The sequence below is a fragment of the Melanaphis sacchari genome, unplaced genomic scaffold (assembly GCF_002803265.2).
Source record: "Melanaphis sacchari strain LSU unplaced genomic scaffold, SCAv2.0 Contig24_pilon_pilon, whole genome shotgun sequence".
NCBI lineage: Eukaryota > Metazoa > Arthropoda > Insecta > Hemiptera > Aphididae > Melanaphis > Melanaphis sacchari.
The window spans coordinates 1,849,605-1,876,080 of NW_020271125.1; the positions used below are offsets into that span (position 1 = coordinate 1,849,605).

At 25.8% G+C, this 26,476-nt stretch overlaps 1 protein-coding gene across 1 annotated transcript in view; it reads right to left on the minus strand.

Moving 5' to 3' along the window:
- Window positions 1-1,002: 1,002 nt before the first annotated feature.
- The window catches only part of LOC112594985 (neuropeptide Y receptor type 6-like), a 68,263-nt gene continuing 42,789 nt past the window's right edge, over window positions 1,003-26,476 (minus strand). Inside the window, exons 3-4 of the mRNA XM_025340040.1 lie at window positions 19,353-19,693; window positions 1,003-2,312 (exon numbers count right to left, since the gene is read on the minus strand). Coding sequence (XP_025195825.1) covers window positions 1,729-2,312; window positions 19,353-19,693 — 925 coding nt within the window. The 3' untranslated portion in view covers window positions 1,003-1,728. The remainder of the gene's footprint in view (window positions 2,313-19,352; window positions 19,694-26,476) is intronic.

The window sequence follows — 26,476 nt, forward strand, 5'->3', positions numbered from 1 at the left end:
TAGCTAGACTGGCTATAATAATATGTAAAAGAAACCTCTCGAATTTAATAATTTAGACATGACAAATAGGTACTTATCAATGTATAGTATACTCACTCAAGTTCTTATGGTATTTTTAATCTAAATTGTAAGTAATTACTTATTTTTGAACCGTAAAAGTGGTTTTAAAAATATTCATTTTATAATAGTATTATTTTTACGATACAATGTTATTAAAAATATGTCGATTTTTTTAACACGTAATTAACAACTACAGTTTAATATAGTATATACAATAAGTGTGTAAAGGAATGTAAAGTAAATTGCACAGACGTTGAATAATTAAAACTGTGAAAAACAAAATAAAAACTATTACTTTGAGAGAGTTTTCCTAACTGTTGAATATTACTTTGCGTTTTATCTTGGGTTGTACATAGAATGATCCACCAAGCATGCTTACTGCATTTTTTATAAATTTACTCAACTTCTTAATTTTAAAATTTAATTTAAAGCCATATTTTTAATACTTAAATTTTTTATGCCATAGCAGAAGTGTTCTGTAGAAGTACAAATTTTTGTTTTTCAATTGAAAGCTTTTTTTTTACAGTAAATTTTTTTTTGAAAATAATAATTTATCTAAACCGAAATTTGAATGAATAGTTTTTGATTTATTACATATATTAAAAAAAATTTCATCTATACTCTACATACTCGGACAATTTTTTGACCTTATGAAATATTTGTTTATTAGCATTAATTAATAAAATGTTTATAATATTATCATTAAAATCTTCATAACTTTAAACCTATTATTATTATCCTTAGTGCATAATAATCAGTAACTAGGAAACTACATGTTTAAATTTAAATTTATATACATCAATATTATTATCTAAATAATTTATAGTAAAACAACTCTCTCTCTCTCTTTCTTTAATTAATTATTTAACTTAAAATATCTAAGTAATAAAAATATGGTTTTTAGTGTAATATTATAAATTCCGAAAATCATAGTTTTAAATAAATGCATGATTAAAGTAAAAAAAAAGTGGTGGAGCATGCTTGGTGAATCGTCCTGTATATATTATACAACGTATTTGTGTCGATCCTAAACACCGTTATAACTGCATATTATACAATGTATGTACAAAATATATCTTGGGCCCTGAACTATACACAATTGTTTTGTTTCTTGATAAATTTTAAGATTAATAATTAAATGTTATTATTATCGTAGAAAAATAATACACCCGTTAGCACCATTTCGTTTGCACTTACGCAAATTTGCGCCCGAGTTACCGGCAGATATCCAGTGACCTGTCTTACAGCATAATACCTCGATTAGGGCTCTCGACGCGTAAAGAGGGGTTAACAGCTACGTCGTCTGTCGTGTCGTGTCTTAAAATTGAGCTCGGTCCAAATCGCGGTAAATCATGATCGATGAACGATATACCATGATTACAACGGCCAATCGGAATACGACACATAAGGAATATAACGCGTTGACGTCATAGCCGCGAACCCGGCATAGTATCTGCGGTTAGTCCAATATATGATATCGTTGTTACTTAAAAAATAATGTCATCGTAATATTTTTTTCCCCCTAAATAATAACAACAACATACGAACTCGTAACTTATACGCCTCGCCGAAACGAGGGACTAGCCGCAAGGTAACATAATATTATTGTTATTATTTTAATGTGTATTAGTAGATCGTCGACGATTGTATAATATAATCATACTGTCTCTAGACGTTCTCCACACGGCCCATGCTGGAACCCGGTTGTGACCGGGACGTGACCGTGGTCAGCGTGGTCAGGTAGCTGGTGCTGAATCGTCGATCGCTCTTGACCACCATCGACATGCCGGTGGTCTCGGGGTCGTGGTGCATATGGTGCCGTCGACCACCGCCACCACCGCCTCCACCGCCACCTCCACCGCCACATCCGCCGGCCGCCTCGGACCCTAGGCCCAACCGCCGATCATTCGGGCCGCGGTAATCGGTGGCTACGGACGGGTACCGTCTCCGTCTGGGCGGCGGTTTCTGGTCGCCGCAACAGTACCACATCTGTCGGCATATGCCGGATATGTCCCGCCGGAAGTTAGTGTTGAGCCAGCCGTACAGCAGCGGGTTGGTGCACGTGGTCGACATGGCCATCATGTGGACGATCGCGAAAGTCTTGTACAGGGAATCTGATGAGTCGATTAGGTGCGGCTTGAACTCGACAAGTAACGTGAAAACTGTCAGGGGCAGCCAGCTGAGCGCGAACACCACAGCAATCGACGACAGTATCCACATGGTCCGCTTGTTCCGGCTCAGCTCCCTACGCACTGTGAACAAGTACACGAAACCTATATTAGTGATGTAAGCAAGCAATCGTTAATTTTCACAAATAAGCAAGTATATATGTATATTAGAATTTTCACATGGGGGTCTTGCGAGAAATGACAGGTAGACTATGAAAAAAATTCGGCTCGAAAAAACTGTTTTACTGGTCCTCGAATTCGTTTCGTCCTGAATGTTTTCAATGATTTTTTTTTTTTTTATGGTTTAAATGCATTCTTATTTTGAAGTCTTATACAAAACATGTTAAACTTATGCAGTCGTGTTGGTAATTACTAAACAAAATAACTCATATTAAATTTTGCACTTCAAAAAAGACAGAAAATAATAAATATTTAAAAAAAAAATCTATTTATACTTTGTACATATTATTTCTATACATTTAATTCTTTGTTATTTTTAGGTAAAAATTTGAATAATGTCTTCAACATCAATATTATTCAATTTATTCTTTTCTACAACTATAAGCAGAAATGTCCTCTAATTATTATTTGTATGTACAGTCCGCTCATTGTCTTCTGTTGTGGATCACCAAAGGTTAGGTTACCTGATAAAACTTTCAGAATATATCCTACGGCATAGTTTGTTACTGCTAATGAAATACGGTGGATCGAGTCTACAATATTGTTTAGCAATTAATATTGTCGTCAGTTTAAGAGAAGTTATTTTTATTTGTTATTCCAGGCAACACTGAAACAAACCTAATTCGAACGTAGATCGAAATAAATAACGTACTAAGTAGCAATCGTTAGAAAACTTAAACGAAATATAAATGTAATGAATCAAAAATAAGCTTAGCCAAAGCTATTGATAAAACTTTACCTTATAATAATATATTAACTTTTTAGATGTTTATAGTTAGGTCCTTTCAAACATGAACGATGGAGCCAAGAGTGTGCACGTTCTTTTGCTTCTTTGTTTATCATTTGTTAAAGCCTATATATTATTTTACGATTTAATTTGAGATCGTGAATACAGATTTATAAATATAGATTATTTTTACCTTCCTTGTAACACCGGAGTCTACGTGTGTTATTTTTACTTGTGATAATAATAGTCTTTCTATCCTTAATGTACTTTAGCATATAGATATATTTTCTTACCTGATGGGCGTTGATAACTGGATGTCAATAATATTAAGATGTAAATTTAACATACATTAAATGAATAAAATAAAAACAATAGTTCGAATAAGGCTTATGACATTATCTTAACACTTTACAACGAGTGAAAAATCAATTTAGACTGTTAAATTAATACTCTCTTGCTTTTGAGAATAACAGTGGTGAGCTTCTATGACGAAAGGCTGGTGACCGGATGTAGACTACTCGGTGGAAACAGAATCCTTGATGGAGACATGACTGACTTTAATGTCAGAATGGGGGGTTCTACTTATAGACTTGATCTTTTATTTGTTGTTTCATTTTAATTTGTTATTCTTTGTTTTATATAAATACATTTGTATTATAAAAACATGTTTTTTATGATATAAAGTACTAAACAGATAAAAATTATATTATTACTAATTAGTAATTGTTCAGTAATTATTTTAATATATTATAGTAGTTTGTAAATACACATGTTTATTGGATGTAATAGGTAATTTGTTAGATATTGTAATATAATATAGTATAATTATGAATATAAGTGTTAATGATATAATTTTGATTGTTATAATATTGTTTATGGATATCATTATTATTTACTAAATATTAAGATGAATGACGAATAATATTAATATGATATTTAATTATAAAGCTTTGTAGCGTAATAATGTGAACATCATTACATAAATATCTATTTTTTTTACACTATTTAAATAATCTGATTTTTTTTTTTTTTTTTGAAAAAATGTGGAATCGTGTATTGAGAAGGATATGATTTTTTTCCATTTATTCTAGGGTGGGATCGTTGAGACACGCAAGTCTAAGTAAGTTTAGTTTTAGAGCTTCGCTAATGTATAGATATTAAGTATAGTCGATGTGCGGGTAAAGGAAATGAGTATGAAAATTACCACTTTATTTTAGGAAACGAAAAAAAGTCTCATTTCTATACCAACCATAATGGATTTTTCACTTTATCCAGCTAATTAAAGATAATGAATACAACAGTTATTTATATTTTAGTAATTATTATTAAAAACTAGGTATCAAATTTTTTTTTTCTACAAGATTGCGTATTAATCGAAAAAATTATCAATATTTACTTATTGCGTGAAAAATATACGGTAAAAATACAACGATAAATCAAAGTCCATCGACTGAATAATAACTATGGTGGTTTAATTATCAAGTTATTAGTTTCTGGACGGTTGGCTCGTCATGTCACCGGCTATGATTATCACTCAAATTTCTCCGCAAGGTCTATTTCAAAATTTGGCAGCGTAGTGGTACTGTATTATTTAATGATTTATATAATTTAACCTACCTTATGGTTACGCACCTTTATGCGAGGGAATTCTTTTTTGTTTTATTTATTATTATTATTGTTTTTATTTGGCTCCACTAAAGTTTCATACTCGTAAATGGTCGCATTTATTAGAGTTTTAAAACTTTAATATTTATGACCGCGAAACGGTGGATCATAAATAACTTACGAAAGATTCTGTTTTTGACGTAAAAACACATAAGCTTTTTTTAAATATTAGTTTACAAGCGTATTATAATAATATACCAATCCACGTAACGGTTATATATCCCAATCGAGCCAAACCCAAATTTATTTCACTATGATTTGACGTATGGATTTTTAGTTTTTTTTTTCTTTAGTTTCAGTTTCACGATAAGTATTATATTATATTCAACACGTTTATCGTTCGCGTTTTTTAGAATATTTTTGATATCAAACATATGAAAACAAGGACTACAAAATAAAATAAATAGCATTTAGTTAAATTTTTTGTTTCCACAAAATGCTTATTAAATATAAGTTGTATGTATTATCAATTGAAATCATACTAAACAATGATCATCAATTTCTATACTGCTGCAATTTGGTTAAAAACATATATCGTTCGATGGTACTAACTAGAAGATGATATTATATTTAAACACAGCCTGATCGCAAATGAACGTCCGTTTATAAGTTTACGGATTAAGTGTCATTGATTAGATAAATAATACCGTACAATTTTATGTCATCAAATTGATGTTGGTAAAGATTGTACTTGATTTTACACACAGACCTTACGATCTGATAATGTAACGTATTTTGGTTATACTCTAGGGACCTCTTTTATGAATACGAAAACTTTACATGGTGTACATATTGTCATTTACATGAAATATGCCAGCAATTTGTGGTACGGCCGTTACCCATAATGGGCTTACGTAAAAAATTAATATTTAATGTTTCCCATGATGATAATTTATAGCGTGCATTAACTTATATGAAAATATTTAATGTTATTATTTACTTTATAGATATCTAGGTCTTTTCAATTTATGCATTAATATAAAAGAACATCCTTACAGTGTCGTAATTGATTTGGATGTTTTAAGATTTCAAAGTCAATTTAAAGTTATTAAATCTATAATTGTACGTAACGTGAATGCATGTGATTTTTATACTATGGTATACATTTCGAATTTAAAGAAATTTCTTATTTAATCAATTAATTGTTATTATAATATCTGTGCATTGTCAATTGACGTGGATATTACTTTATAAAAAAATTGTTTTTATTTTTATCTTTATATGTAAATTTTGTAAAAAAAACATTTTTAAACTATTACAGTTTGAAATAATGTCAAGTTGGGTAATATCAAATAAGGCCATTAAACCAAGGAAACATTAGCCGCTATTTTTAATTTTAGATAAAAGTCAGACCTAGGGCTAACTGAAGGCCAGAGGGATGTAGATTTTTCCATTTAGTCAACAAGCATGATTGAACACTCAAAAAAAGAAGTTGTTAATTAGTTAAATAATGAATAATTTATCTTTAGTGTTAATTTTATTAAATTTATATAAAAAATATGTATAACACATGGACGTTGTACTTAATTATTACACTTATCAAATAAATTGAAACAAGTATTTATATTTTAAATATAAAACCTTGTAACTAGTAGTAAGTTTAATGAGTTTCATTGTTTTATTGTATCTACTATAAAAAATTAATTTTGAATTTCATATTTTAATATCTGAGTAAATTGAAACATGTATTTGTTTCACAATAATTTGTGCTATAATCATTTTTTTGGTTAAAAAGAGTAAACAAAAAAATCCTATAAGGCGTGCCTTTACATACTACAGATTACATAGAAGAATTTAATCTTTATTAGATGGTACGCTTTGAAGAGCTTTATTTCTTTTAACGAATGTTATGATTTATCATTGCTTTCAAATTTAATATCACAAATTCACAACGTAACATTATTATACTCCAAAGTAAATGGAACTAGACCAGTTCCTAACATAAGGATTGTACCCTACTTAGCATTTCAATATAATTATTTCTAATAAATAATTCTACAATGACAATGTACTCGTATTAAGGTTAAGTACAATGGTTTTATGGTTTAGTGTTTCAACAAAACATTATTTAATTAAATAGGTATTTTTAAAATGTACTCATATTGTGATAAAAAAAAAAAGAAAAGAAAAAAAAGATTAAAATTAAATTATAAAAAATTGATATTTTTAACTTTTAAACAAAATCTATAATCTATACCACTTGAGCAAAAAAGTAAATATGATACAAGTATAAGAGTACACAAACTATTAGAAAATTTATTACTACCCCTTATAATAGTAGGTACATAATACGTGAATTTTTTTAAGAAAGCAGCCACTCATTAGTAACATTTTCACGTGACTATTTAATTTATTTATTTTTATATTTTCAAATAACCGATTCAATAATATTAGATGTCATCAGGTCATGACACCATTTCCGTTTTAACTGTCTCGGGGGATTACCGGAGATTGTAGGATAAACGAGATTTCTGACAAAAGGATTGGGATGAAATAAGTGCGAGCATGGAGATGTTTATAATATACTTTAGCTTCCCTATAAACTGAATGCGTTTTTAAATTGTATGTATGGTGTGGTTATAGACATAAGACATATTTTGTTTCATAAAATTTATTTTTTAGCATATTCTTAACTAAACTAATTATTTATATATTTTTATGGATTAAATTTAATTAAATAGGTATTATTGATTTTATTATGTAATTTTAAATACCCATGCATACTTAGGTACAATTAATATAATTAATTAAAAATTCATAATGTATTTAGTATTAATGATAATATTGATTTAAATTAAAAAATGAATTTAATTAAATAAGAGTAATTTAGGTCTTTTAAATATGTATTGTGAACTATGATTTATATAATTTTTCAACGATGATAGTATATCTTACAAATGAAATGCGAACATTTACTTTATGCATCACTTTAAAGTTATCAAATAATACATATATCTAAATGTATTATTATATGCATAGTGTATTAGTGTATACTGTAAAACATTTGCAGAAAACATAACAGTTCCATTTTCCGAATTAGGTGTTTGTGTATACAATTTATCGACTACGCCATTTAATCAAGTTTCTATACAATATGCAGTCTGCTGACTATGAAATATAAAATACAAAACATGTTCAAACCAATGTCTTTGCCCTTTTCGATTTTATTCATCTTTTGTTGTTGGTAAAGTAAATATAAAAAATATACAATGAAGTCCATATTAGTAATCAGATTTATTTTTAAGTAAAAAAAAATAAAAATGTTTTTGTTAAATAAATTATGTATATGTGTGGTATGTGTAGTCCATATTTGATAAAAAATCGGATTTCCGGTAGATTTTTACAGTAAAATCGTCTTTTAAAGGTTTTAACTATTGAGTTTCCACATATACACAGATTCTTGCACATGATGTTGTATTTTATTAATTTCTAAAATATAAACTCTTCCATACTTGAATGATATTTTATGAAGCAACATAATAATTGAAAAAAGTAGTGTATGAGACATTCTTTAATAAAAAAAATAAATATTATTATACATTTGGTGCGTTTTAATCTAATAAATATTTTTTAATAATTTATTGCACGCAAACCGACAATTGTCAATATTGACAAACTAGGTTAATGTTTTTCAGATATTTCAGATGTACACATTGTTTAATATGGTGAGACTTGACAGATAAAATTATATGTAGCTTAACATTTAATACACACATACACTCAAAGGTATATATGATATACATTTTAAACTTTATATTTTAACAATTCTAAAACGAAAATTTCAAAAATGAAATATAATTTATAAATAATTCAATGATGATATTATTTTTATTTATTTTAAAATGATTTAAAACCTTATACAGTAGTTTATAAATATTTTTTTTTTTTTATTAGTTATTTTCTTATAATATTAGGACTTATTCAGTTTGATACTTTATGTAAAACATTATAAAAGTATGTCTTTGTTTTATTAATTATAAGTTATATTAAGAGTTTTTGAAGTGTTCTATAAATACTATGCTGTTATCTCTAATTAATTAATGCATTATTATTATAATAAATAATTATCCACCATCCTTAAAATTAATTTCTTCAGTTTTTTTTTTTAAATTTATTTTGAAAAATGTAATTAATAATGGCTTGTCTAATAAATCAACAATCTTTATGAACTCGCATTCAAAATTTTAGAATTGAAGTTTCGTGAAGCACATGTATATTTAATTATCGTTTTAGGTCATGAAAAAGTATTCTTCTAAAATATGTAAGTATTAAAATAAATTAAATAAATAACAAATAATAATAATAATAACAATAATAATAATAATAATAAAAATAGTCATTCAATAATATCAATAAATAGTAGTACTTATAAATAAATAAATTTTTAAAAATTACCATCGTATATTTTTGAATACCAGAATAAAAAGAAGCTAGATATATTTCTAAATTAATAGAAATAAACAATGTACACGATTGATAAAATAATAATTTGAAAAAAATTAAATATTAAATAACGAGTATGAAAACAAATATCATTGCTGATAGAAATAAAATGCATTACTGTATAACATCTTATATTATATTGTATACACAAAGATGGTATTTTTATCTGGTTCTAGAAAAACTTGTAACAAACCTTTTGGTTCTTGTGTTGACGTGCACTATATAACAGTTTTATAATAATTATTATTATTTTTCTTTTGATCTATAATTTTAACAACAACCCTTATTAAATATCTACTCAAAGAATTTTCTTAATACCTAATTTCATAATTTGCGCTATTCTATTTCTCAAAGAAAATATATTGTTGTGGTAGAAGTTCCAAGGATTTTGTGTAATTATGATCTAGGATTCGAGTATGTAGGTATAATGTATTATGATTAGTAATAATTTCCATTGCGATAAACACGAGTTCAGAAATATCTAAAATATTCTTGGATCGCATGATAAGGTATTCACTTTTAAACCGACTCATTGAAATGTATCGACGGTGTCATGCTGTGAAAACAAGGTATTAACTTTTAATCATTAAAATAATTCAGCATTACAGTTGTAATTTTAATTAATTAATTAAATTTACGATTAATTGTATTATATTCATCATTGTTTCAATTGTCTCTTTATTCGGCAATTGGCAATTATAATGTACCTGCTACACAAAATGGCTTCAGTCACTTTTAATATACTTACCAAATGATTCATTTATGTGTTTACTCTCATAATTTTAAAAAGACTTTAATTGTTTGAAAATATTTTTTTTACCTAACTGTATGCTATTTCAGAACAACAAATCTGAAAAAAATTATTTTTCACCATTTAAAAAAAAAGTTTATTACTTTTTTAATGACATGATTTATCTAAAATTCATATTCTTATGCAGGATATTACTATAGGAGTGATTATTTTTAATCTATAACAATCTAATTTTGGATTAGTATTTTATTACTTATAAATATTTAAAACTTAAATGAACCTAGCAGTGAACCAACATTTTTGGGATACTCCTGTATCACTATTCCAACCATACATACTTTAAATGCTTATAACTAATTAATTACTTGTTTGAAATTTGATTTTCATGCACCAAAATTCTCCGAAAATGATTTTCTGCTTTGTAATATGAAATCAAACGTTCAGAAGGAAAGAAACTTCAATAATAATAACAAAATATTATAAAAATATATTTTTAAAGAAACATTTTTAAAAAAACCTAGAACTTTTCGAATTAATAAGTGTAGATACAAAAATGGATGGTTTTGTGATTTTTGTATAGATTTATTGTTATTTTTTACTTTCGAATATAAGGGTCTATTAAGTTCGAATATAATTTGATTACTTCAGAAGTCAATTTCTATAATATTCAATCGATATCATTCAGAAACATTAATAGAAAATACAAGTTTATTCCAAATTAAAAATAATATTTTTAACAATAATAAAACGCATTATTATTGTTTTCTTAGTATTTTAAATCCAAGTATCATAACAAATATATATTTATATATTTATATTCATAATATTAGTTCAGTGTATATATTATTCGTGTATACTTTATGTAATGAAATTATTTGAATATTCTTAACTCGAATTAAATTATGATCTATATGATTCGTCTTTCATACATATACCCATGAAGCTATTTACGTACCTATAATAAAGTATTAAATCAATAAATACACTAAAGGAACTTTACATAATGTATATATAAGTACTTATACCGACAATACTATGATTATACATTTTAATAGATCTACTTTAGAGTTAACAGTAGGATGAATATTTTTATGACATATAAATATTATTTATTTTAAAATGTATAGAATTTCTATAAGTACTAATTTACTTATCTAATAATATTTCAATACTTTAACATGAAACCATTGCTTATACATTAAATGCTAGATATTATACAACGTTCCAAAATTTTGAGTGTGTATATTTATAGGAATCAATTTTTCATTGTGTAAAATATTGTTATTCACTAACTTTAAAAACCCTAGTCTTAATTTATATCTCATCTAATATATCTTGAATTAAGTTAATGGTAATTAAAAATACATACGAGCTTATTAATCATTGGGTATCTGGAATTATGCTCAATAGTATAAATTATCCACATTTTCACAGTTATAATTAATGATATCTATGTTATCATAGGGAGTGAAATATTTTATTCTTATAGAATCTACTCTGAAGAAAATTATAGAAATTTTCTTATAGATTTTAAATTGAAAATAAATAAACTTAAATTTTTAATTAGATAATAAGAATATTCTTGAAAAACTTTTTTTTTTTTGTAAAATATTATACTTTACGTAATATTCTTAAAGTACAGATTCCCCGCAACTTCTGGACTTAATAACGTTTAGTATCGACTACCGATTAGGAATATGGTAGAGTCTCAGAGTGACGTTGGCGTGCTATTCCGCGGTCCGTTGGGTAATATTAATGTAGCAAAACCGTATCAAATAAGAGTATTTATTTTTCAGGTTTAGTATTATTTTTATTAAATTAATATGTTACTTATTAGTTATTACGATACAACAAGCATTTTTCATTCTAAAAAAATTATTGCTAACGAAAAAAAATATAATGATATTCAATTTTTAATTATTGTCAGTTATTAATGGTAAAACATTTTATACAGCTAATGAGTACATGTCACGAAATCAATAAAATATTGATTTTGATTATATACCTATTGCTAGATAAATATAATTATAATAAAGTTTAAGGAACAAAAATACTGATACACAATATTCAAAGTTAAAATATATAAAATAATTAAATCAAAACAAGCACACAAATAAATAAAACTATACAAATTAAAAAAGTATAAATATTCTTGTACTAAACAGAATTATGTATATGCATGTGTACGAGTTTTAATACCTTTAGAAAATTATTCTAGGTACAGTTAATTATATTGTTATTAAAGTTCAAAAGGTTATAATATAAAAAGGTATGAAATTTATTAAATAGATATAAAAACTACTTATATGAAATCTTGTATGACATTTTTAAGATTCGATAAGAAATAGTTATTATACGGATTTTATCATAATATTGTAAGATCTAAAATTTTAAATGGTCATAAAAATTGTGATAAAATTAATTTTTATTTGTGTTTTATAGAAAAAGTAATGAGGGATAAGGTATTATATTTTCTAATATTCAATTTAAAAAGAAAAAAATTATGAATTTTTAACTACAAAAAATTATGTAAATTTTCGAAACTTTTGAGAAATGTTGTCAAAATTCTTACTTTATATGCTTATAAAAATAATATAACTATAAATTTTAAATATTTTTTTATTTATAAATGAAAAACTTTTAAGAAATCACGTATTAAATCCTTAAAGTTTATACCCAGTGATTAATTTCTTATTGGTATTTATATGTATATTTTTGAAAACTAAAAATTAGAAATGGCTATAAATAGATTAAAAAGAATAAAATACTTTGAAAATGTTGTCATATAAGTACAAAAAATAATGATGTGAACATTTTGTGACAATTTAAAGTATTTATTGTTCTTTGTTTTTGAGTTACAAAAAACAAATAAAAAAAAAATTCGATTTTATTAAATAAAGGTTATGCATGAAAATTCTCGTTTTTCCTTATTTTTGTTTTTTTCGGATAACGTTAAAAATTTTTGAAAATATTTTACTTTTAATTCTTAAAGTACAAATTAGTTTTAATTTATTACCAGACACAACCCAAAAAGTTAAAACAAACTTTATTAAAAGATAAAATATATTCATAATTCCGTTCAAAATCTAAAATAATAATATTAATATTTTTTTAATACATGTTTTAAATAATTTAATTCAAGATAGCTAATTATAAGTATAATTAAATAATAATCTTAAAAAAAAAAAAATTCAACCAAGTAAAAATATTTTATTATGGGGCAATAAATGACGAAATTAATTAGAGTTAATTTTGTATTTTTTTTTTTTTCGTATGGTGCTTATGTGTATTACTTCATAATAATACTATATTTTTATCCCCTCTCCCCCAAAATGTAAACTTATAATTTTAATTATTAATGCATACATAAATACGATTTTATCAATTAAAAAATTAATATGATATAATATCTATAGTAATATTTATTTTATATTAATTATATATTCATGCACATGTGAATAGAGTATTGATCCGAATGAAATATTAACTGTTTTGAATCAATTGAATCTGTAATACATTATAATATTATTTTATGATTTATTATACAAATATAAAAACAAATCATTCATGTGCAAATATAGAGTAGTTAAATTCCGTGTATACTCATATGTAAAATTCGTTTGCACACTACTATTGAAGCCTACTTGAAATTGTAGAAATTTGGTTCTTCAAAATTTCACATTCAGAAATTAGATGCCTCGGCACTTAATCTATTATTCTCTGTTGAATAATTTATTTAGACAACGTTTAAATAATTTTAGACAGTATTATTTTTATTAAATTATTAATAAAAATTTCATTAGTTTAACTCTTCTTAAAATAATAACACATTTAATATATGTTTTAATTATTAATAAAACAACAAAAAAATTACGTAGAAATTTGAACATAAGTAGCTATAACCAATATTGAATATACGTATACTGAGTAATTTTTTGATCAAACAACACTCTTTATTTCAAAAACTTTAATCGCTTTTGAAAATATTTTTTTTTCTTTTTATTTGAAATAAACAATCTGTACAGTTTGCACAATAAGCTTATATGATAATAGTACATGATACGTGACAGGCGTGATTTAAGCAGCCACCCATTAGTGACTCTTGACTAATTGGTGAAAATATTTAAATATTTTTTTTTACATAATTTCCAGTCAAAATAAAATAACATTTTTTTAAAATATTTTTTATTGTTTAAGTTTTTAATTTTTCTACTTTTTTGAATGATACAGATTTTTAATTTCATATTTCAAAGAAAATATATCTTTTAATATTTGTCAGGTTTTATGGTTTTTAATTTTTTACTTTATTGAATGATAACATACATTTTTAATTTTAATTTTGAAGCAGTATAATATCTTTGAAAGTATTCCGATACATATAAATCGAAATTCGGACGAGTAGTTTATGAGTTATAAGTATTTATAGTTTAGGTAAGCAGAGTAGTAGATCAACATTTTGCAGGATACTACCGTATCTCTCCATTCCGCTCACGTATAATTTAAATACTAATAAGTAATGACTCATAAAATACTCGTCCGAATTTCAATATTTCTGTGTCAAAATATTTCCAAAGATTTTCAGCTTCAAAATAAAAATAAAAATTGTATGTTGTAATTCAATAAAGTAAAAACAATAAAAACAATAGAACCATAGCAAATATTAAAAAAATATTGTTTTATTTTGACCGGAATTTATGTGAAAAAATTATTTTAAAAAATATTAATAGATTTTGAAATAATTAATGATGTTTAACAAAATAATCACTTTGTATGGAAATATTGTGCATATCATAATTAAATAATTTTAAATTCACTTGTGTTTCAAAACCGTGGTTTTGAGCATTCATCGAAACTTTGGTGGTCTGTGGTGGGAAAGTATCAACTAGTAGATAAGGATTTCGTCAGTTTAACCGATCGATCGTGTGTGTATGGCAATGCATATCGTAAATATTCGGGTCTGTCTGACCGTTCTATCTTTTGTTTGGTGGTTTGCGGACAATATAATATATTATTAAATTCGGTGTATACGCGTGCACGCATCAACGCACATTGTTCGGTCCCAAAGTCAACTAGATGGAAAACAATATGAATCGATATTACCATCGATGCGTATATGATTATATGGCCGGATTCTCGTTAGATCTCGTGTGTCAAAATATATGCACACTGCATACTATTATAAATATGAATATGTCGTGTCTCTGTTGTTGAAGTATTACTATACCTACTCGATTCCGGTATGATATTCGAGAGCCATAATAATATTTATGATATACGAGGACGCCATATCTGCTTGCTAGAGATGTCTCTGCGTGCATATAACATGGCAAGTTTGCGTTTAACAGAATCCATTTTATGTTGTTAGCTTTAATGGTAGAATAAGTTTACTTATCATCAAACTTAAATGTAAGAATATTGTTTTGGCAATCTCATAGGTTTTAATTAATATTACAGTTTCAAAGTGAGTTATAATCATTTAAGAGTTATAATATTTTAAATAGCTAGTATAATTCACTTTAAAATGGTAATATCAATAAAAGCAAAGGAAATATATATTTTTATTGTACGTTTCTTCAACCTGTATAGATAACAATGTACTGAACCTGTTACCGTGGTACGGATAAATCCAATTTTCAGTTTTTGTTAGTCGTTTTTGATAATGGAAAAAAGATAGAACGAGAGAGAGAAGGTTTAGCGATGGGTCAAAAAAAAGGACTAAAACTTTGACAACTGCATTTAGTTATGCGTATAGATTTGAAACAGCTTGCGTTTACTTTAGTAACTGTAATGAAGTATATAAAGAGAGAAAGAAAGAGAAATGAGGAAGATGAGGACAAATCAAATATCTACTCAAAATGCTATGGGTTGCCTATATGTTACACCGTTTATGGAGGGCACCGATCGACCGATCGTATTACTTAATATGACGCCTCTGGTGTACGAGTAGGTATTAGGTACATCTTTAATCCTGGGTGTAGTATGTCACAGAGTTACATCGGATGTTAATCGTTTTGCTTCTTTACAAGCATATACTTTAGGTTGATTCTCTCAAAGACTTTCTCTATTAATTTCGACTACACATTCATCGAGTATACGTCCTCACATTTTAAACACACGGCTTCTGTAAGAAATTGCCTGTAATATACACCTATTGTCAATATATTGTTACCTATATATTGTCATACTGTTCCAATTGTATTTTCGTTTTTATTAAAAATGTAATATTATTTTCATAATACGACCCAATTCGACTGTTGATCAGAGGTTTTTAATTCTATGTAGGTATAACGAACGGGAAACCGTCTTTATTAAGTCGTATGTGCTCTATCGTTTACCTATGAATATGAATATTATCCATTATATTTATTTCCTGATACGCTAGTGATATTTAAATGCTCATAAACCTGCACACAGATGCACTTTAGAGCATATAAATGGCGTACTAAAAGCTTAGGTCGAGAACCCTTCTTTCTTGAAATCGTATATTTATATTAAAAAAGTGAATATTTATCTGACTTTCTGACCTTCGAGCCATTGGTGGCCACAAATGACACCCTAGAATTCAATCTAATCCCTGCGATCAAATTTGAACCCCTATAAACGATGGGGATTATGTAAAACAACGAATACTTATATTCTCTCTTTTTTTCACACACGCACACGAACATAGCATACCCATATTAAATATTTTTCGTATCGGTATGAAAAAGCAATAAAAGTAAAAACTTTATTTTGCTTTAACAAGAAAAAAGTATTATACTGGGTTAGACATTACTTAAGTACGATCATTGTGTATTCCAATTGACCAGCAAGCTTATAGAGTAATTGTGTAATTGGATTTTACTAAAATACTGTATCCACAAAAACAAGTTTTACAATTATTAAACTTATACATGTTTTAAATACTTAGAGTTCTTAATTTCTGAATTGAACGACAAAATAATAAAAATTTATTTTGTTAACAAAAACAATCTTACTATAATACATTTTACATTTTTGTCATAATCTGACAATAGTTTTTTCTTGTGATTGGTGAAATCAAAATGTTATCTATCTTAAAACTATTGAAATGTTAATTTTATTCAAAAACCGTGTAAGCAAATAAAGAAAAATATACGCTGTGTTTAAAACCGATGTAATAATTTGCTTCACTCAGACTTTAAGACAATTCTTGTTTTGTTTTTTCAAAATTATAAATCAATTTTGATTATTGATGATTTAATTGAAATAATCAATCTATTATTTTTCGAAGGAAAATACTTAATCATTTAATACGTTATTTATTTTCTTTTTAATATTTAGTATTTAATGAAATAATTAAATAAGTTTTAAATGTCATTCAATACAAAATAACTACGTATTTTACAAATATTTTATTGAAACTTATGATAGTTGATAACATTGAGAAGTATTTATTTAACAGAGTATATACACTAATAGTCATTTCATATGTTAAAGTTAATAGAAAAGTATTGAAAAATTGGACAGAATAATGACTTTTATAATAGTCGTATTTCTGTATCTGAATATATTTTCTGATTTTTATTTTTTTAAATTATTCAAGGGAACATGATGTTTTGATGCATTTTCTAAAGAAAAAGAAATAGAATTCTTTTTGTGTATTGTCATTTTTATATGACACACGCCAATATAAGAAATCGTTTAGATAAAAATGCAATAACTTATATTTAGGTCCTAGCTATGATATTTAATATAGCGATAATAGTGCAAAAATCATCATCATTTGTCATCATAAATATTTTTGTATTTTTACGTTTTATTTTACTTTATTCTTATTATGTTTACTAAAAATCATTTTTTTGCAATTTGGTTTCAGTCGAAAACTTTTGATCGGGTCCATTGATTAAAATAAATGTCGCCTAATCTAAATTTGGTTTCGGTCTGTGCACGGTACATGTTGTATGGTCTTAAAAATTAATGACCGTATCCAGGTCGAGTAAAAGAGCTGTTTATGTTTTGAATTTTGACCTAATACGATGATATTCCTCACTGAGGATGTGACTATTATTTCTGTGTTAGTTTTATTATGGTGGTTACTGCCATTACACATCTGTTCTCGACATTCTCGTAAAAACTATAAAATGGTTAAAAATTGGACATATTTTGAATAAGTAAATGAAAATTTAGAAGTATTTTAGTAAGCTTTTTAGAATTTAGAATTTATGAAGGTCTATATATTTAACCCAATAAATGTTAAATTATTAAAACTGCGTCGATTTGTTTCACTGTGATGGATATATTAGATTTTAAATCAATAATAAATCATTGCATACTGAGTACAGATGTGAACAGAAACAACGTGTTCGGCTTTTATATTTTAGGAGTATATTTTTATGTTTTACTTATAATATTAATAAACTACATGATATGTTAAGCTAATTTTTTCCAAATATCACAAATATTATACTATTCATTTTTTTTGTCTAGGGCTATTTTAGAAGTTAAAAAAAGTAAATGTTATTCAAGTTTACCTTATCTAGTAAGAATGTATATGGCCTAATTTAAAATAATATAGGTATGTTATTTCATACAATAATACTCAATGTTTAAGTCTTAATAGTTTACACGACGAGTATTCAGAAATTGGTCAACAGAACTACAATTAATATTTGTTTTTGTGCGATAACTCCGAAAACAAATTGTATACTGCATAAACCGTCCGTAAACTAATAGTGTACCTCAAAGTTACATTGTCAACATTTTTACTTTCAATGTGATGAGTAATAATAATTATGTTTCAGAGGTGACAAAAAGTACTCACAAATACCATTCAGATATCTTCGCATATATATAAAAATATTAGTATAATACTTATTTCCGTTTTTGACAAACTTTTACAAATAAAACAGCGATATTTTCTGTATACATTAAAATGTTTGTGTTTTCACTCTGTAAAGACACGCTTTGTATAATAACAAATATAGCCGATTTAACAACAGACTTACAAAACTATAGATATGCTATTAGGTTAAATCAGGGGTCTCCAAATTTTTTTATTCGAGGCTATATAAAAATATATCATGTTTTTTAATATTATGATATAATATATAGAAATATTAAGAATTATTAGTTTATTCAGTTGTTAACGATTGTTACAGCACATATCCGCTGTTTAGACAATTGTAAGGTAACATATGAATTGTAATGTAGCATGTTTTAGTGGTACATACTTAAAAAAAAAAAATCTTGAATAATAATTTTGTTTTGGAAAACCCATAAAAATATACAACGTGAATAGTTTGCTTTTGAATTATTTATCGCAGTTATAGTGGACCAGTAAAAAGTCGTCTGTGGACAATGGTTCAAAAAATTTTGGGTTAGACCGTGATACACTCACCTCGTCTGCAGTTGATCTCTTTGGACGGGACAGCCGGGTGTTTGAGATGCACAGTGAGATAGGAAGATATCTTCAGATGGATCAGCGATATGGTGGTGAACGGTAATACGAACTGGGCGACCGCCAGGCCGACGGTGAACGCCTGTTGGGCTACACGGGACGGCCATTTCTCGACGCACGCTTCGTACAGCCGGATGGGTCCGACGTGCACCTCCTCGACGTTCTGGTACAATAGCAGAGGCACCATGGCTGCGAATGACACTAGCCAGATGAGTACCAACGTCTTGGCCACGCTACACCGGAACACCGAGCCCCTGGGATTCCGGACGATCGTGAAGTACCTGCCGGATAACAGCAAAGACGTTAAAAAAATTATAACCACGCGTTAGAACTGCTGTAAAATGCATTACTACGCTGAAAGGTCAAATACGACCTGATTTTACATCTATGAGCCAGTTGTAAAGCGTCACTTTAAATTTATCGAGTTTTTGGTGTTATAAATGGTGGTGGTGTTGGAGGTGATGAAAAGGTGGGTGATTATAGATTTAATTGTAGGTTTACATAATGATATAACACACGCATAAGAAAGCTAATGGTTGTGACCTGTTGTATATAACGTATACAATGACAATGGTATTACGATCTCCCAATCCCACTTAAAGGATAAGTCATTGCTTATGGTGCCCAAAGATCGCATATTCAAACACGACATAACCTAACTTAATCTGGCCGGACGACATTAGAAATGGAAAACTAAATTTTAATTCCACGCAAGCTGTGCACACTAATACAAAAATTACTTTTCACTTGTAGCGTCTAGAAATAACGTCATCATTTTCGGATATTATTGTAGCTAATTATTTTCTATCGGTCTAATACGAAGCTGTTTAGCCTTGATCGGAATTTTTTTGAATTTAAAATTGCTTTCATGACTTAATTTTGGTTTTAAAAAATGTTTTTCCGTAAAACGAGTTCAAGTAAACGCATATTTGAAATATCCGAAATGTTAAAATATATTTTTGATGTAATAACCTTGTAACAATATGTGCTAATTTAATTAATAGGTTTTATTTTGTAATATTTGATTCATGTATAAATCGTATAATTTAGAATTTTTAATTTACTTAAACCTCTAATAACAATATACCATATTTTATAGGTTAAGTGAACACAATATAAAGAATAAAACAAAACCAGAGTCTTACAAACTTTTTTTTTTTTTAATAAGTGTTTATTTTTATTCTAATAGAATTAATAATACACTACCAATTATACTATTTATACAATACACTGTGCAAACCAATCATATTTGTTTTTTTTTTTAAATTTAATGATGAATGCTTATGTTAAAATTATAATATAATAATGACCAATGAGTAACACAGATTAAAGTTAAATACAACAGCGATTATTACAACATAGTGCTATCGCTTTTTAAGCTTATGATGGATACAAATTTTGAAATGTACAAAACAACAGTTAGAGTGTCACCGCAAGACCTAAAATTGTAATGTGATACTGTTGATACATTTTATAAACACTTGTGTTTCGGCTTATATTGGTCTATTCCAGTGTTTGTTATTACTGATGACAAAATTCAAATGACCGGCCCCCTCCAAAAAAGGGTTTTGTGCTATAATTTTCTGAATATTTTCAGAACCACTTGAGCTTGGAAAGTATCAAAGACATATTAAACATATTATAAAAACGGTGTTTACGAAGTGAAAAATGCGAAAAACCTAAGGGTCTATACTGACAAATAATTATAAAACATTTACCGTAAAATGTTGACGAGTTGATGCAATAATGACGGCAACATGATTTGACGTACTGTTATATTCTATTTGAATTCAAGCTACTCACATTGTGTCATAATTAAAAGCTTTTTCCATTTCCATCGGCTACAAGTATGTTCTTAGTTTAGAAACACGTTCAAAATATCAGCGCCAACCAGGTTCTACGTTTTAATTATTTTTAAATTTTAACTTTGTTTTTACAGTGCGATGCATCAGAGATGGACTTTTTATCTTTTTTGACTCAAGCATAAAAATATAGGTAGTATACATTTAATTTTCACACCCATTTACGGTTATATATATTTTTAGTATAGATCGTAATTAAAAAACGTCATTATGCCAAACGCCATGTGCGTAGTAGCGATAACTTCGATCAATATTGTTTGGGGCTGGCAATATTTTAATTAAGTTGTTGTGCCATGTAATCATAAATTGAGGGGGAAGTTTTTTTTTTTTTTTTTGTATATATTACCTGTATTAGTATATCGAGAATATTATAATTTTGTTTTAAATAATACTTGTTACGTACTATAGTGACGATTAGGGAACTATATTTTTTAATATTTTTATTTCCTTCTGTTTTTTATGTTTGTGCAGTTCATCGTAAATACTCAAATATTAAAATAACAAGTTTAATATTAAATTAAAATTTTTTTAAAAGAAAATTATTATGAAAATAATTAAATGTTTACATTACCTAATTAGTAATTTGTTATAGTAAATGAATTACATAATTCTATTTATTTAAAGTTTATATTGTATCAAAACAACTTATTAAATATTATACTTATCACTAGTACATTCAAATTTATCAATTTCCAGTTTTTACTACCCTCAGTTTTAGTAAGGACTTTAATTAGTTTAAACATGGGACTTTTCGTTTAGTTGAACCTATCATTAATTTTTATTACAATTCAATTAAAATAAATTTATGATTCAACTGTTTTTTAGATTCAATTATGACCACACATATTAGTCTTTATTAATATTTTTTGAAATTACGAATACAACTATCACATTCATGACTTATAACATAACAAATATATATTTATATCATTATTGTATTGTATAATATTTTGTTTAGTATCTTATTGATTTTAAAATAAAATATTTCTTGTTCGATATAAATATATTTGCACCACTAGATAGTAAACATTTAAAAATTATAAAGAAGAAATCAATAATTATGAAATTTATTTTTTATACATGCCGTTGTATATGTTAACTGTATGAAAAAAATACGTTTAAACGTATTTAACTTATGCTCTCATTTTCTACGAGCATATAATTGACGGTACAACTTGTTATACACAAATACACATACACCTACATATTTATTATTTTAGCTTAGAAAATAAATTCTTGATATTTTTTTGTTATAACTGTTTCTTGATTAAGGGAATTGAAAATGGTCATTTTCTGTCCTTATATAATACATACACAGTACAGGATTATAGACATATTCTATTTCTAACGTACCGATTGATATAATTAAGTGATAAGAAATTTGAATTTATCGTCAAGTCTACATGAGTTCAACTTTTCCACACTTTTGAATTTATGCCCCAAAATTCTAAAAACGTTACATTTAAAAATTGACATATTTCAAATCAATCTCAAGAAGACTTGGCGCCAAATTCAAATCTGTTTTAGAATTTTTATCACTTTATTATATTAATCGATACGCTGGAAATAAAACATGCTTATGGTTCATATACTGTTGCACAAATATTAGACAAAGACAGAAAATCAACGATTGAAATCTCATTAAAACTAAATTTCAAATACATATTTAATTATTTATTAGATGTCAAAGCATTCATATTCACTATGCAGTATATATTTAAGTTATTTTAAATTCTGCTTGTAACCAAAATTGATGAGATATCAGCCTCTAGATGAAAGAAAACTAAATCACAATGTTTCATTATGACGTAAGTGAAACTTTTTTTGAGAGCGTTAACTGCATTTTAGTTATACTTCATTTCAGCTTTCTTTTAGCTTACTTAATAATTTTTCATATTTTTGCAATTATTTACATAATAAGTCGAGGATCTACTCAGTAAAACAATATGGTAATATATTTCAAACTCTGATTTTTAAAATAAAATCAACAAACTTGAATGTATTACGAACTGACACAAGAATAATAACTCTTGAAATAAATTATTAGGACCTAAAAATCAACTCGAAAATTATTCATATAAATAACGCTTAACAATAATTTAACTATATAATTTTACTATTAATAATTAAATCAAATATAAACCATAGTTTATAAATAAAAACAGCTATAAATATTCTTTACATGTTAACAATCTATGTAGTATAGTTTATTTTGTGTGTGCCATTTTGCATATCCGATAACAAACATAAGTACCTAATTGGTTTTTAAATTAAAAATACATATTGCAAAATTCATTATCAGATACAAGAACCACATCAAAGTGTAAAGCAAATAGTATTTATTGATTGTATTCCTTTGTTACACACACATACAAATACACGCATATATTGTTTAACCTTGCCAATTGTTTATTCGATACTCACAATCACATAACTAGTATAAATATGTTTGGTATTAGCAGAGTTAAATGTACATTTTGGATGCATTAATTAATGATAGTTAACACTAACTTGTACGGGAGGTAATGTACAAAGCCGCTCATAAGCAGTTGTGCAATTTAGATTAATACGTATATTAATTTCTCAAATAAAACGTTTGTGAAAACAAATATTTACAAACGATGTTATATTAAACTTGGGGTCTAAAAATATAATTCTTTATTATTAACCTATATAAGAAAAGATAAAAAAATATTATTATCAATGTATATATTATGATGTTAATAAACAAATCTTGGACCTGTGTTATACTTAATATAAAATACTATACATTTTTTTGATAAGTTAATAATTCTTCTAAATAAATAAATTCTTTAGATTTAAATTATATCAACAACAATATTTTGTATTACAGTCGTAATTTTAGTGGAGTTCTAGATAAATATGAAAATTTAAGTTCTTTAAAAATTCATTAGCATTTCGAAATCTAAGATTATTATATTTCAATAATGTTAATTGGCAAAGTTGAGAGATGAAAACTTATAATATTTAACATAGTTCAATGTATATATACAGGATAATTTACAAATCCCACGCATTTTATATTATGTTCTAAAAATATTACGCGCGTAATACATATAATTGTTTTAATATTTTTCTCGAAAAATAAAATTATGTCATATGGATAAGGCATAAACCATAAGTCTATAAAAGATTTTTAGACCTGTACCCATTAGTTCTTTCTGAATAATAAAATAATAATATTGGTTTCTGACAACTCCTGTAAGCCCAAATATCTATTATGAAAATAAAAATATGGGGTGTATGTGAAAACACAAACTTCGATTATTGTTTCACGCGTGTAAGTAAATTAAAACAACATTCATATTTAAAAAAATTATATCTCTATATAAATTAGTTGAATTGATATCAAAAAATATGTATTAAATTTAAAAAAATATATATTAAAAAAGAACACTTCCCTGATAAAACGCATCATCACAATATCAAGCAACTAAAATAGATACTTTCACTAACATAATAAATTAAAAAGACTAAAATAGAAATAATAATAATAATAAATAAAATATGTTTAAATGAACACATTTATTTTTTAGTTAAATTCAATGAAAAAATAATTATAATTAATTTATAAATATATTACTTGTTAAACTATGTTCAATAACGAAATAATAATAAATATGTAAATTAATAAATATTTTAACTAATTGATTGTTTTTAAATTCTTATACAAAAAAATTGTCTTTTTTAGGACGTGCTAGATAGAGAGTTGGTCCTTCGAAGAGCTTTTTAGACGAGTTTTATAATACAACAATGTTTTATAACTTATAATGTGATATATTCCACGTATTATGTATTTAATACTAAAAAAAAAATTTTTGAATGTGATGAAAATTAATAATTATAAATTGATTTAAGTAGATAAAAATAAGCCTAAAAATTCAATATAAACTAAATGTATAAGTTAATTTTAGTTAAATCTAAAACAAATTTCTAATTTTCTGATGCTTAATCTGAAATTTTTAAGTACTATTTGAACTAACGGAGGGTAATTACTAATGATATCTATATTAATTGCGTTAGTTTTTTAAAAAAAAAAACTTTTATTTTTAAAGTACTATCATGTTATTTGGCAATAAGAGTAAGAAACAGTGACTGGGTTATCAATGTGATTAATGAAATTTTAAGATATAAAACAAAAACGGTTTATATCAAAATCAACTATAGTAAAACTCGCTTAAGATGATTTTCTAAAGTTAATAGGAGTATACATATACAAATTAAAGCAATTTTTTAAAAATAAAATATAACTAATAATTAAAAATATACTTAATCAGTACATTATTAAATAAAAAAATATTTTTTATAATAATGCACTGAAAAAAAAATTGATATGAATAAAAATATTAAATAATTTATATATGTATATATTTTTATTGTGCTTATAAATATGAATATACTTTTTACTTGACGCAAATAATACACTTTAGAATCAAGGTAAGAAAATATTATAGGAAAAAAAAAACAATTTTACTTAAGTGTGCAATACTATGAAATATGTTGTAGTTCCATATCATTCGTAAAAAAAAATGATTATTTTTTAAAACACCATTTAATTTATTTCTATTTATTTTAACCGGTATCATTATGATGCACTTTAATATTATAAATATTTTATTCAAATATTTTTTAACAATAAATGTATTCTAAAAAGTATAATGTTCATAGTTTAATTTCCTTGACCAATGATAATAATAATAATAATAATAGCATGCTATTGTATTATAAAAGTATTATAAGTATAACAATTTACTGCACCACTAAATAAATATTGACCGATTGAATTGCCAATATACAATTAATTCTATTTTAGAAATGTCGATGTTTTATATCATTAAATGAAATAAGGGAATCAAATCAGTTAAATTTTTTGTCTATTATATGAGTTAGTAAACAAAATAATTATGATAAAAGATAGATTATATAAATGCAATGTACACATACAAGTAGCAAAATTGCCTGTCTAATGCGCCGTGTTAAAATAAAAAAAATATTATAATGAATTATTAAATTTTTAATTTGTGATTTGTTTCACAAAAAAAAATAAATAAATAAATAAAAATAAATATAGTTCAACAATTTATATACAATCTTAATGTTTCATACTGTATAAATAACACTATAACACATTTTAAAAATGCTTTAATAAAAAAACATATTAATATGAAACATACCATGTTT